At 54.7% G+C, this 12,017-nt stretch overlaps 3 protein-coding genes across 3 annotated transcripts; 2 read left to right on the top strand and 1 right to left on the bottom strand.

Annotated features, from left to right (window-relative positions):
• Positions 1-328: 328 nt before the first annotated feature.
• Positions 329-2,396, top strand: CHGG_02729 (uncharacterized protein; the record flags this gene model as incomplete). The annotated part of the gene is made up of 6 exons (XM_001229244.1): positions 329-645; positions 716-1,408; positions 1,480-1,578; positions 1,632-1,659; positions 2,110-2,204; positions 2,285-2,396. 6 exons carry the CDS (start codon positions 329-331, stop codon positions 2,394-2,396), a joined length of 1,344 nt encoding a protein of 447 aa, XP_001229245.1.
• Positions 2,397-2,948: 552 nt separating this feature from the next.
• Positions 2,949-9,089, bottom strand: CHGG_02728 (uncharacterized protein; the record flags this gene model as incomplete). Its single annotated transcript, XM_001229243.1, has 6 exons — positions 2,949-4,145; positions 4,199-4,486; positions 4,558-4,764; positions 4,825-7,155; positions 7,217-8,818; positions 8,880-9,089. The coding sequence occupies 6 exons, from the start codon at positions 9,087-9,089 to the stop codon at positions 2,949-2,951; spliced, it is 5,835 nt and encodes a 1,944-aa protein (XP_001229244.1).
• A 558-nt stretch (positions 9,090-9,647) lies between these two features.
• CHGG_02727 (uncharacterized protein) lies at positions 9,648-10,522 on the top strand (the record flags this gene model as incomplete). The annotated part of the gene is made up of 2 exons (XM_001229242.1): positions 9,648-9,757; positions 9,835-10,522. 2 exons carry the CDS (start codon positions 9,648-9,650, stop codon positions 10,520-10,522), a joined length of 798 nt encoding a protein of 265 aa, XP_001229243.1.
• Between the last annotated feature and the right edge of the window lie 1,495 nt (positions 10,523-12,017).

The following is a 12,017-nucleotide window of genomic DNA, read 5'->3' as shown; positions in this document are numbered from 1 at the left end:
CAGCCAGGGCCGAGTCACATCACAGATTACAGTTCCCAGACTCCTGACTCGGGCAAAAGTCAATGGCTGGATGTCGTAGCGATTTTGAAATTTGATTTTTTTTATTATAAAACAACAAAACTTGAGGCTGGATCGAGGGCGTCAACCTCCACGGTGAAGAGTTGACTTCCTAGAGCGAACAATCTTTAATTGGGCAACCGCAACATCGCACATCCTATCCCTCCGATACCAGTTATCTCGTCCCGACCTCCAAACTGTAGAGCCTCACGTGCCGGAACGTGGCAGCCCCCAAAGCAGATCCGACTGGCGACGCGCTTGATACACCATTATGAGTTCTCCAACAACCCCGCGCGCCCCGCGAAACCGGGGTGCGCTTCTCCTACTCCAGGATGAACCGCCTCTCGCGCCCATAGGCCACGGTGCTTTGGCGTCCCTGATCAGACACCGTGGGCGCGAGGAGGAGGAAGGTCTCGGCAGCGATGGCTTAGAAGACGAGTTCCCGCGTCGTGATGAGCGCCGCTTGAGTGCCATCCTCAACAGTGCCAACATCCGCAGTATGCGCCTGATCGGCAGCAGTAACCCCCGCTACTGCTGGGAGCGCTATTGGAAAACTGAAGCTGAGCTGGCCACCATGCCTAAAAATGTGTTCGTGACCCCTTCGCTCGTCCCGTTCCTTTCCCATGCTTACTTACCTATCTCGCTCCCACGGCTGTAGCCGCAAATACCACGAGCGCGTCAACTACCTGGTTCAGCAGTATCTGTACATCGACCGGTTGCTGGACTCTTCTCTCCCACACGACCTGCTCAATGAATACAACAACATGCCGGCATCTGCTTTTCGCGGTGTTGAGATCCCTGCCACCATCATGGAGACATCGTCGGCCTCCGTAGGAGAGCCGGCCCGCAAGGTGCTGCGGACGCCCAAGGGCATATATTGCCCCACGGAGGCAACCCCTCTATTTTCGACCCAGGACGGTGGCTCTTACGGTAGCGCTGCTGGCGACGGTGACGATGATCCCGAGGCCGGCCGTCCAAAGCCCGAAATACCCTGGCTCGAAGACGACGTGGTCGACAGCGACGCGCCCATCGTCACTCTCGCCATTTACGTCAATTTCGCCGCCAATTTCATCTTGTTGGCTGGCAAGTTTGCCGTTGTCATGTCGGTACCGTCCGTCTCGGTGCTGGCTAGCTTGGTCGACGCCATGCTCGACTTCCTCTCCACTGTCATCGTCTGGGTCACCACCTGGCTGATCCGCAAGCAAGACCAGTACCGCTACCCCGTCGGCAGACGGAGGCTTGAACCGTTAGGTGTTCTCGTCTTCTCCGTCATCATGATTACGTCCTTTGTTCAGGTTGGCCTCGAGGCCATTACTCGGCTTGCCTCACCCGACCGTGACATCATCGAACTGTGCGTTAACCGGCCCCCTTTACCCCGTAGTGCTGCCTTGCGTTCTATCATATGCTAACGTGTCTTGGCAGCGGGATTCCGGCTATCTCTATCATGTTCGGGACCATTGTTATCAAGGGTCTGTGTTGGCTGTGGTGCCGCATGGTCAACAATTCGAGCGTTCAGGCACTGTGAGTTCATGTTATCTATCCCTCTACGACAATCCCATTTTGGTGACTAATAGGGGAACAGAGCCGCAGACGCGAGTACAGGTACGTGGACAGCGGCGACAGCGGCGCCACCTGAGTTGTTGTATTTCTTTGGCGGCATCGTGCATCTCTAACACTGCTGTTTTTCAGATGTTATCTTCAACGCCGGGTCCATAGCTTTCCCCATAAGTCAGTCTCCCCAGCCCCCAACCAGTACCAAGCCAAATTACTGACGCAAAGGCACGCACAGTCGGTTTTTATGCGAGGGTATGGTGGCTTGATGCCCTCGGTGGTCTCATACTCTCCCTCGTTGTTATCTTCAACTGGTCCCAGACTTCGTTTGAACATATCAGGCATTTGTCTGGCTTCTCGGCCACAGCTGACCAAAGGAACATTCGTGAGTCCGCCCTCTCCACCTCTCGATCGCATGAACTTTTCCCGTTCTCTCTAACCGAGGTATTCAAAGTTCTCTACCTGACCATGCGGTTTGCGAATACCATAAAACAAATCCAGGGCTTACAAGCCTACCACGCGGGAGACAAGCTTAACGTCGAAGTCGACATTGTGCTGGATGCCAGCACCCCGCTCAAGGATAGTCACGACTTGAGGTGAGATCCGTTTAAGCTCTGCCCGCGTGCGGTTTTGTTCCCCCAAGTCTTAGAGTGAGAGCTGACCCGAGACGTCATAGTGAGAGTTTGCAATACGTCCTCGAGTCGGTCCCCATCGTTGACCGGGCTTTTGTGCACGTCGACTATGCGACCTATAACCTGCCCACTCATATGGAGCAGCAGACGGGCTAAAGTCCTCGATTTCTGCGGACCATAACGACTAGTTTCGAGCCGATCATGACCGAAACTAGCCTGCGCTCGGTAGGAGGGAACGTAGGCCTGCAGGGGCACAAGCCGACTCTGGAACATAGTGGCACATCATTGATTGCCTCGCTAGCCTGATTTTCGCATCACGATGATGGCGATCACTCAAAGGAGGCCGAAGGTAGACTGGGCCAGATCGAAAAGGGTGGGGAGGAGAAGCAGGCTTGCCCACATGTGTTTGGGCCATGTCTTCTAGTTCATTCCACAGTCCGTGACAGTAGTAGTTAGCCACTGGCGTGCTTCTTGGGAGGGCTTTGTCGCCTCTAGGTTTATACTGGTGTCTAGATATCCGACATACCTAAAACCAATTCCTACCTCTTGGGGGGTCGGGGGGGCGGTCACATTGTCTTCACAAACAGCTTCGGCGAAAAGAAATGGCAATTATTATTATCAAGCTCTATCACATCTAAACGAAATATCCCCCCACATTCAATCCCATGTACGCTGCATCGCTAGCAGCTCCTTCGCCGGAAGACCGCATCAGTACGGGATACCGTTTGTGAGCAGCTGGAACTGATCATAAATGCCAGTCGAATAGCTGCCATAGCTTCGCTTGATGAGCCCCCTCATGAACTCGGCGGCCTCACGCTCGCTCTTCTCCAGCACGAAACGCTCCTTAAAGTGCTTCACGCTCTCTGGCTTGAAGCAGGGCAGCCCGCTGTCCATCATGAGCAGCACAATCTGGGAGAGCTTCTCGGTGTACTGCCGTGATGCTAGAAACGCCTTGACGCAGAGCTCCTCAAACCACTTGAAAGACTGATGCTCGGCGCTGCCGCCCATCACTGCGACCATCTCCGAGGTCAGCTTGAAGGGCGCCCGCTCAAATTTGATACCACCAGGGGCGATGTCGAAGCAGAAGCCAAAATCAATATGCAGGATGTGCCCGGCGTCGTCGATCATGATGTTGCCGTTGTGCCGATCTTTGAATTGGAGGAGGAAGGAAATGACGGAATACGCAGCCATGCTCTTGACGAAGTTGTTTCGTGCCTGCTGGAACCGGAGTGAGTCCTCGTTGCCGTATTTGGAAACAAAGTAATCGTAGAGCCCGTTCACGGCTTCGCGGCCGAGCATATCCCGGGAAATGGAATTCGGAAGGACGTCAATGACACCGCAGCCGGGGGCCGTGGCGGTGACACGATAGGGGAACACGTAAACGTCCAGACCGACGCTGTGGAATATCCCGCGGAATGCAGCAATCATCTGAAGAGCCAGCACGTCCTGGCGGCAATCGTCGCCCACCTTGAAGATAGCCGACTGCCATACCTCGATCGCGTTCTCCTGACCGGTCTTATCGGTGCTTTCGGCGTCTTCCTCAAGCAGTTCCTCAACCTCTTCATCCCCGCCCTTGTTTCTCTTGATGCGGAACGTTGCCATGTAGGGAGCTTTGGCATGGCTCTGTAGCGGTTTACCTGACTTCCGGTCGATGCCAATAACGACACCGTCTGGGTTGCTGGGCAGATACACTCCAACTTCGACCTTAATTTTTCGAAGCTCTTCCTCAATTTTCTGCTTCTTCTCGGGCTTTGAGCGCTTGATCAGCGGCTTAAGTTTTCCCGAGATGCTCGTAACTTCGTCAAAGAAGGCAAATTCGCGTTCGTAGAAATCCCGGTCGACCTCGGAAAAGCTCTCGACCATATGGCCCATAACTTTGTCAAGGGTGGGTTTGATGGCATCGGGCTAACAACCAGGGTCAGTACCACGCAGTGGCCAACATGCCCCGAAAAGCTTACAATTTGCTGATCATCATCCTTGTAGGCGTTTGCCTTCATATTCCAGATGATCTGGTGTGCGAAGAGCTGTGAAAACTGCGCAGTCTCCAAAATGTAACGCTCAACGTAACCTAGGGCGTCGTATCGAAGCGTCTGGACAATCTGCGGGACATAGAAGAACGTCACATCAACTGAGTGGCTTTCCAGCGCCCTCATAGCGTACTGGATCAAGTACGGATGGTTCCGATACGCCGGCAGGAAGAGGGTCACGGCCGTTATCGGGTTGACGGGGGCCCAAAATAGCAGATACTACAGTCGTTGTCAGCGAGGGAAAAAGCAAACGAAAATTGAAGACCTGGTCTGGTTGTTTCTTGTCCTACCTTCAGCTGGAAGCTAACATCGTCGGGTAAGGTACCATCGATAAGAATGGGTATCGACTCCGGTTCTTTCGCAGCCTTGCTTGGGAAGTTCAGCAGTAGCCAACGAACCTCCCTCTGGACTCGAGGGTACGGGAATCTGCTGGCCAAGTGCACGGCAAGGGACGGGCTCTCTGTCCAAGCAGTCCGTACTAGGGGTTGGATTGCGGCCTGAAATATGTAAACGTGAGCAAATTAACAAACAAGTGTACAGCAAGGAACCAAACTTACCTCAAGTGGGCTCTCCTTGCCACCATGATGAAAGGTTGACTGCGGCCTTGACGCGTCGACGGGACGGACCCAGACGTGCAGTCTCGAATGCTCGCTCTCCAAAAGTAAGACAAGCAACCTTTCCTTGGGCGCAAGCGACTTGACTGGGCCTGCCGGTTCGGCGCCGATGCCGACCGTCTCCCTTAGCGCTGCCATGACATCCTCGATCAAGCGAATCTCAGTCCTGAGCTGAAGAATATTGCTTCCGAAAGACCAGCGTGGCGAAGCATCAAACCAGCTAAGACCTGCAGAAAGGAGCTGGTCCTTTAAGCGGTATTTCGCAACGATTCCCATGGTGGTGCTGGTGTTGAGCACCTTGAGGCCGAAGAGGATCACCTGGAACCGAATTTCTCTAGCCATTGGATGGGGCGTCGAGTTTTTGATCGCCTCCAGCGTTATGTCAAGAAGGCGGAGAAAGAGGTGCTGCGTATCGGGGCTCCCCAAACGGGTAGCATTGTAGTGACTGCCCAAGAATTGCAGGAGTCGAGAGTGGGGGGCTAGCAAATTGTGAACGAGCTGCTTACGCCTCGCAAGAGCCGCATTGTCGCTAGGAGCAAACTCCTGTCTAAGGAAGAACGGGTCAGGGTTCGTAATGGAGGGACTGAAAAGCCCTTGCCGTTTCTGCACGCTGGACTCCCACCGATGTACAATCTCGGCCAGGAGGCGGGGTTCCATTCTGGGATTCTCATTCATGACGCCGAGCCACAGGGAGATACCGAGCTTGATCGATTGCTTCGTGAACATGGCAAACGGTATGCTGACAAGATAGTGAATGATGGAGCACTCATCCTTCTCACTTCGGCATAGAAGCGCGGCGGCGCGGCGGAGGATGTCTCTGACATCTGTGTGCGAAGCGGCCTTGCGGCCAATGATACGCTTTTCAATGTGAGCGAGGGCCGTAATAGCGTCGGCGCTCTCGTTGTCCGGCGAGGTGAGGAATGATGCTCGATGGCCCACGCGCATGAAGCTGGACCATTCTCGGCTCTGGTCGGGCAAGGCCTCCGAGTACCGATATTCCTGCCGCGTCGTGTACTGGGCCATGAAGTCAGAAGCCGTGTTTATGGGGCAGTTCCCTAGCATGTCAAGCGATGACAGCCTTTGGTCGGTTGATGGGATGGTCGAACCGATCTCAACTGCAAATGATCTGCCAAGGGACATGTGGCCGTAGCCGCTCTCCTCATCAAACTCAGACAGGTAAGTCTGCAATAAACCTTTGACGTCTGCAGGGGCGATGTTGATCGCCCTCGCCAGCCAAGCCTTTGCCTTTCTGTGAAGGTTCGCAAGAGTGAGCTGCCTGAACTGGTAGTCGTCTGAGAGTTCGACAACCACGTCCCCCCTGGAGGACCTGAATGTGGTCCTCGGCTCATACCGGTCTGTCTCTGCTTCGAGACAGCTGGACCACATTAAGGAGAGAAGCTCAAGGAGCGTGAAAAGGGATGAAGGTTGGCAGAGAGCTGACGGGATGGACTCGACTAAACGATCCGCACAGCCAAATGCCGCCTGCTGCACTCGCTCTATCCGATGGCAACAGCTGCAGAATATCCTGGCTAGCTGCGCCGCTGCATACTGGGCGGAAAAGGTCGGGTTTGCGGCGTTGACGGTCTTGTATAAGTACCTGTCCATGACAGCGTTCATGATAGCATCCATGGTGCGGCTCGGTTCACCCCGTCGCATACTGGGCTCTAGGAAATACGACAGGGCCTTGGTGCAATCGCCAGCGTCCGCCCGCAGGCTCTCGACAAGGCAAGCAGCCTGAAGGAAGATTGTTTTGCGATAACTGAGCCCTTTAATCTCGCTGCTTCGCGCAGGTACTAACTCCGCAAGGAGCTTCTTCTGGAGAGACTCCCGCTCGGAGCTTTCGCCCCTGCGGAGGATGGGGTTCAGGTCAATGTCGCTCTCATCTTGCTCCCCGCGATTTTCGGATACCAAGGGCGGGGAGTGGATGGCCATGATCCGGAGATGCTTGAGGCTTTGCTTCCCCCGATCGGTAGAAGGAGTGAAGCCGTGAACGACGATATTAAACCAAGCATCGCGAAGCATGGAGCGCGTATCATCGTCAGAGGACTCGTCAAAAGCTTGTGGATGCGCAGACATGAAGATGGCGAGAGGCGGGAGCAGTTGGCCGATTTCACGAGCAGCAAGTTCTACGTCAGATTCTTTGGCATGGTGATTTTGGCTGGCATGAGCGTCGCCCTGGGAGATGATGCCGTCGAGTAAATCTTCTAGGTAGATAGCAAACAAGGGCGAATCTCGTCGAATGTTGGCTGAAATATGGGTTCGGGCCTTCAAAATCTACGATAAAATCAGCATGGCCTCTTTTTGGTGTTAGAACAAGATCTTGGGACAAACTTACGCCTTGTAGAACCCCATCCTTGCTTTCCATCACAGCATCATGCGCAACGGCAGCATACCGCTTGAGGAGGTAGCGAAACTCGGACTGGCCGCCACTGAGGGCTAGGGTAGCGGCGCCAGTGATAATCCGAGCATCAAGCCGGCTGTTGAGCTTGACAATCTTTTGCGCGAGCATCGACTGGGCAAGACCAGTGATCTTTTCATCTTTCGAGGCACCCGCGATCTCGCAGATGGCTTGTACCACATTCCCCTGGACGATCGGCGATTCTTCTTCGCCTGAGATCTGCAGTGAGATCGAACTGCCTGTCGAGTGCCTGGATCCATAGACATTTGAGGGCCCTTGACTGGCGCCTTCGCCAGCCCCGTTGGTCACGGGCCGGTCGTTCCCGGGGCCCAAAACATTGCCAAGGGTGTACAGAGTGGTGATGACAGCATCTTTGGAGAGTTTCTGTAGTACGAATGCGAGGGATTTCGACGCGACGGCGACCATCTGACTCTTAGCGCCGCTTTGAACTATGAAACGGGGAAGGAGCCGGCTGACGTTAATGGCGTATGACGGTGAGACCCTGCACAGCAGCGCCATAGACTTGAGGACCACAGCGGCAAGTTCGTCGTCGGTCATGGCCGCGGCATCGCCAAGGGTGTCCTCGAGCCAGGACATGAGAACTTCGCCGTCGGCGGCATCATCGTTCAAGGTACACGCATTGAGATAGCTGATTAGGGCACAGGCCTTGACGGAAGAGGCAAGCCTCTGCTTGGCTGGAGACAGGCTATCAAAGTCGGCACTGGATTCCAGGTAGTTCATCTGGTCGATAGCGACTGTGGCATATAGTTCAACAGAGCGGAAATCAGCCTCGGCGCTACGGGCAGTCAGCGGTCGCCGCAGGCCATGGCCAGACATGATAACGTCAAGAACGTGAGATTCCCGGAGGGCGCCCTCTTCCGCGACCAGAAGCGATGTGGCAGCCACAAGCAGCCTCATGAAACTGCGCTGCAGGAGTGTAGCCCCCAGCGGGCGATCCACGTCGTCGTAGTGCCGCGTCCATCGTTTCCACTCTTTGATATGGCGGTCATGGGGATGGGCATTTCGAATAGTGGAGAAGGCCGCCTCGACGGCGACGAGGAAAGGCTGGGAAAGGAGATCGCGTACGCGAGTCACCAGACCAAGACGGCCCCCTGATTTCCAAAAGTCCGCCTGCGCACACGCTGCGTCTAGGAATCCTAGGAGAGCAATTACAATGGTAGCGGTTCTGGTAGCATCTTCCACGGCCCCCGGATCGTCGTCATCATCCGTAGCGCGGGGAATACTCTCGGCGGCGCGAGCACAGGCATTGATGAATCCGGTAAGACTATCAGATATGTTCTGCCGTACATCGGGATGGTGTGCCCCTAACGAGAGGAGTGCGGCGGTGACATGGAAGCTCAAGGACTCGGTTGGCGAGGGCTCAACTTTGCGGAAAAATGGAGACGGAGCAAACGCTTGGATGTGGGAATCCATAAGGTAAGGCACGAGATGGCGGGATAGCTTCTGGGCGCTCTGTGTCGTCTGGAGAGAGGGAGCTGTCTTGCAGAGGGCCAGTAGGATTTCGTACTCGCGAATGGTCTGCAAGAACAAAGACGTGGTTAGCCGACTTGCATACCCTGACCAAAAGTCGCCAAACTACGAGGGCATCGGGTACTACCATCGGGACATGGCCGATTTCTGGTCGGGGACCTGATACATGGTGACCGTTGAGGGACGGCGCCGAGCCCTGGCGGGGAGGAGTAGCCCTGCATAACCTGTCGAGATCAGATTTGTCAAAAGATACATCTGAGCTTGCTGCCGCTAGTCCAGCAAGCCGCTGGAGGGCCTGACCCCGAAGATCACGGGCCATGTCGTCGTCGTCGATGAGGCGGAGAGTATGGGCGCAGCCACTCAATTCCCACGCAGCCTATATATAATAAAACAGGGCTACGCGGTGTTGTCCAAGTTCTCTCCCAGGTCACAGAAAGAGAATGGCGTCGTCCTTGGGAGTTTCCAACAACTGACGATGTTGGATCTGCCACAACGCGGCGGCGCGGCACGGATATTGAAACTGGAAAGAAAGGGATAAGACACCCTGATAGCCATGGCGACTCTTTCCCCCAAATTATTTGACCCCACTAGTAATTACCAGGAGCTCGAGCAGGAGCCACCCTACATTGCTGAGTCATCAAGTGGGATAATCCATTTGGCAGCCTCAGCTGTTCAGGCTGCAGGGCTGACGCGCTACCTCGAGGGTCCCCCGCCGTTTGAGCTTCGCCAACAACCCCCAGCAACCGTTCATTCACTTTCGATTCTCCAGCCAGCAATCAGGTCTACCCATCCACCCGTCGAGCACTATACTCCAAGACTTCCCACTTTCGCAAACTTAGTTAAGGATACAATCGTCAGCGCCCAACACCGAGACACCATGGCCGCATTGTTCAGTCAAAACCCACTCATGAACGGGCCCAACTACTCAATCAACGATGCGCCTAGAGTTAATGCACCCGAGGGCGCCCGAGAACACCGCTTCGATCCGTATGTTTTTCTTTCTCCAGTGCATATGCGCCGTTGTGGTTCTCTTCTTGTTATGAGGTTGCTAACGCTCGAGCTAGCTATACTGACAACGGCGGCTCGACCCTCGCGATCGCTGGCGCCAAATTCTCCATCTTGGCCGGCGACACCCGTTTGACATCGGGCTACAGCATCAACTCGCGACACCACCCGAAGCTATTCAAGATTGGCGGTACGACCGCGGATCAAAAAGATGCGACCATGGTCCTCTCGGTAGTGGGCTTCGCGGCAGATGGAGAGGCACTCAAGGAACGTCTTGACACAATTTGCAAGATGTACCGGTATCGGCACGGCAAGCCGATGAGTGTCAAAGCGTGCGCACAGCGATTGTCGACGATCCTGTACCAGAAACGATTTTTCCCTTACTATTCACACGCAATCCTTGGCGGGTTGGATGAGGAGGGCAACGGCGCCGTGTATTCGTACGACCCCGTCGGCAGCTACGAACGCGAGCAGTGCCGTGCCGGCGGCGCAGCTGCCAGTTTGATCATGCCGTTCTTGGACAACCAAGTCAACTTTAAAAATCAGTACATTCCCAACAGCGGCGAGGGCCACGCTCTGCAAGAGCGCGAGCGCCGGCCCTTGACGCGCAGTGAGGTCGAGGTGCTGGTCAAGGATGCGTTTGACGGCGCGGTCGAGCGGCACATTGAGGTCGGTGACGGCCTGCAGATGATGATCATCACAAATGATGGCATCGAGGAGATCTTGTTACCGCTGAAGAAGGATTAAGCGGTGGGTGGCTAGGCTCGGTTGTACATAGCATCGTGCACCAGGGCTCCTCCTCCGAACGGGGACAGATACAGGTGCCGGGCCCAGTTTCCGGCGATGGCCTAATGGCAAATTTGGTGATTAAATTTCTCATTTTGATCTTCGAGCCATACCTACGACGTCCCAAGCTGTGGTTCTGATACGCGCACGACAAGCAGCCATCATCAGAACCCGTAGTTGCGTGTGCTTGAACATTTTCCGCATGTGCCGTAACAGAGGAATTTCAACCGGTAACGGGCATCGTTTGCCCCCAGTTCAGGCAACACTCAACCCTAGATGACCACTTTTGAGGCTTGAAAAGGATAAGGGGGGTCCAAACCCAGACCACTCAAGATGCCTACCCACGCAATATATACATACCTTCATCACCGGCAAATCTATAAGGATCCTTTATATATCAGTCGTATACATGTGAAGCAAGACAACACAAGGAGCCAAGCTCCTGCCCTGATGACCGAGTGTGTTCCCTATGACGTAACCAAACCTGGCAGAGCTCCAACATAGGCCCACTTTTGCCGGCTTCGAACATCCTGGCAGCCTGGAAGTTTGCATCTTCGACGAAGCAAGAATACTTGCACACTGACGAACTGTTTCATCATGGCATCGCCTGCCTTCTGGTAAACCAAACCCGTACAGGTTCCAGGGATCCAGGCAAGCCAGGGACTCCGGGCCCGCTAATGGTGAAAAATGAAGAGGACCGAAACAAAGTCGCCACCCAAGCGCCATCATCATCAAACCCTTGGCAGATTCGTCTACTTGCAGACGCGCTATCGTTTGCAGAAGCAGACAATACGCCACTGCAGTTGGAGGGAGAACGGCCTCGGACGGGCTTTGAGCTGAACCGCAATACAAGTGTATGTGGTATCCATCACCCTAGGGCTTTTTCCCCGTACCCAACAACTCCCATATCACATGGACCCATGTGCATATACGCCGACGACATGGCAGAGATCACGCTACTCTGGCGAATACCCGCACAGGGCAAGGAGTTATCGAAGTTGCAGAGCTGAAAATGTGGTAAAATTTGCCTTGACCTAACCACCTCGAGCCCCTTCCCCCGTGAAATACCACGAGCACCTATTTTGCTCCTTGCTGTGGTGGCAAAACGAGCGGCAAGCGTCCATCTTTTGCCTGTTCCAGCTCTCGACTGCGTAACTTTGCCGCCTCCTACCACCCCATCCTCGACCGCCTAGACTCGGTCATCCACAGGCCGAGAGACAGAAGCCAACACGGCAGCAACACCTTGTCATCCCGGATCGACGTCAATCCCTGGCGAGCCTGGCACTGCATTTGCCTTGTCACTAAGTCCTTGACACTACTTTTTTTGGATCCGCTCCTTCACACACAGCCCCAACACTCTCTTGCCAGTTCTGTCAGGAGTGAGATACCTTGAACGCCAGTCTTCTATCTTGTCCCTTGAGCCCTTCTGCCAGGGAAGGGTCCGACTCATTTCTGT

This window comes from Chaetomium globosum, genomic scaffold, assembly GCF_000143365.1.
Source record: "Chaetomium globosum CBS 148.51 scaffold_2 genomic scaffold, whole genome shotgun sequence".
In the NCBI taxonomy this organism is placed as follows: Eukaryota; Fungi; Ascomycota; class Sordariomycetes; order Sordariales; family Chaetomiaceae; genus Chaetomium; species Chaetomium globosum.
The sequence above is the reverse complement of the archived record's forward strand: the minus strand, read 5'-3'. Positions and strand labels throughout refer to the sequence as shown.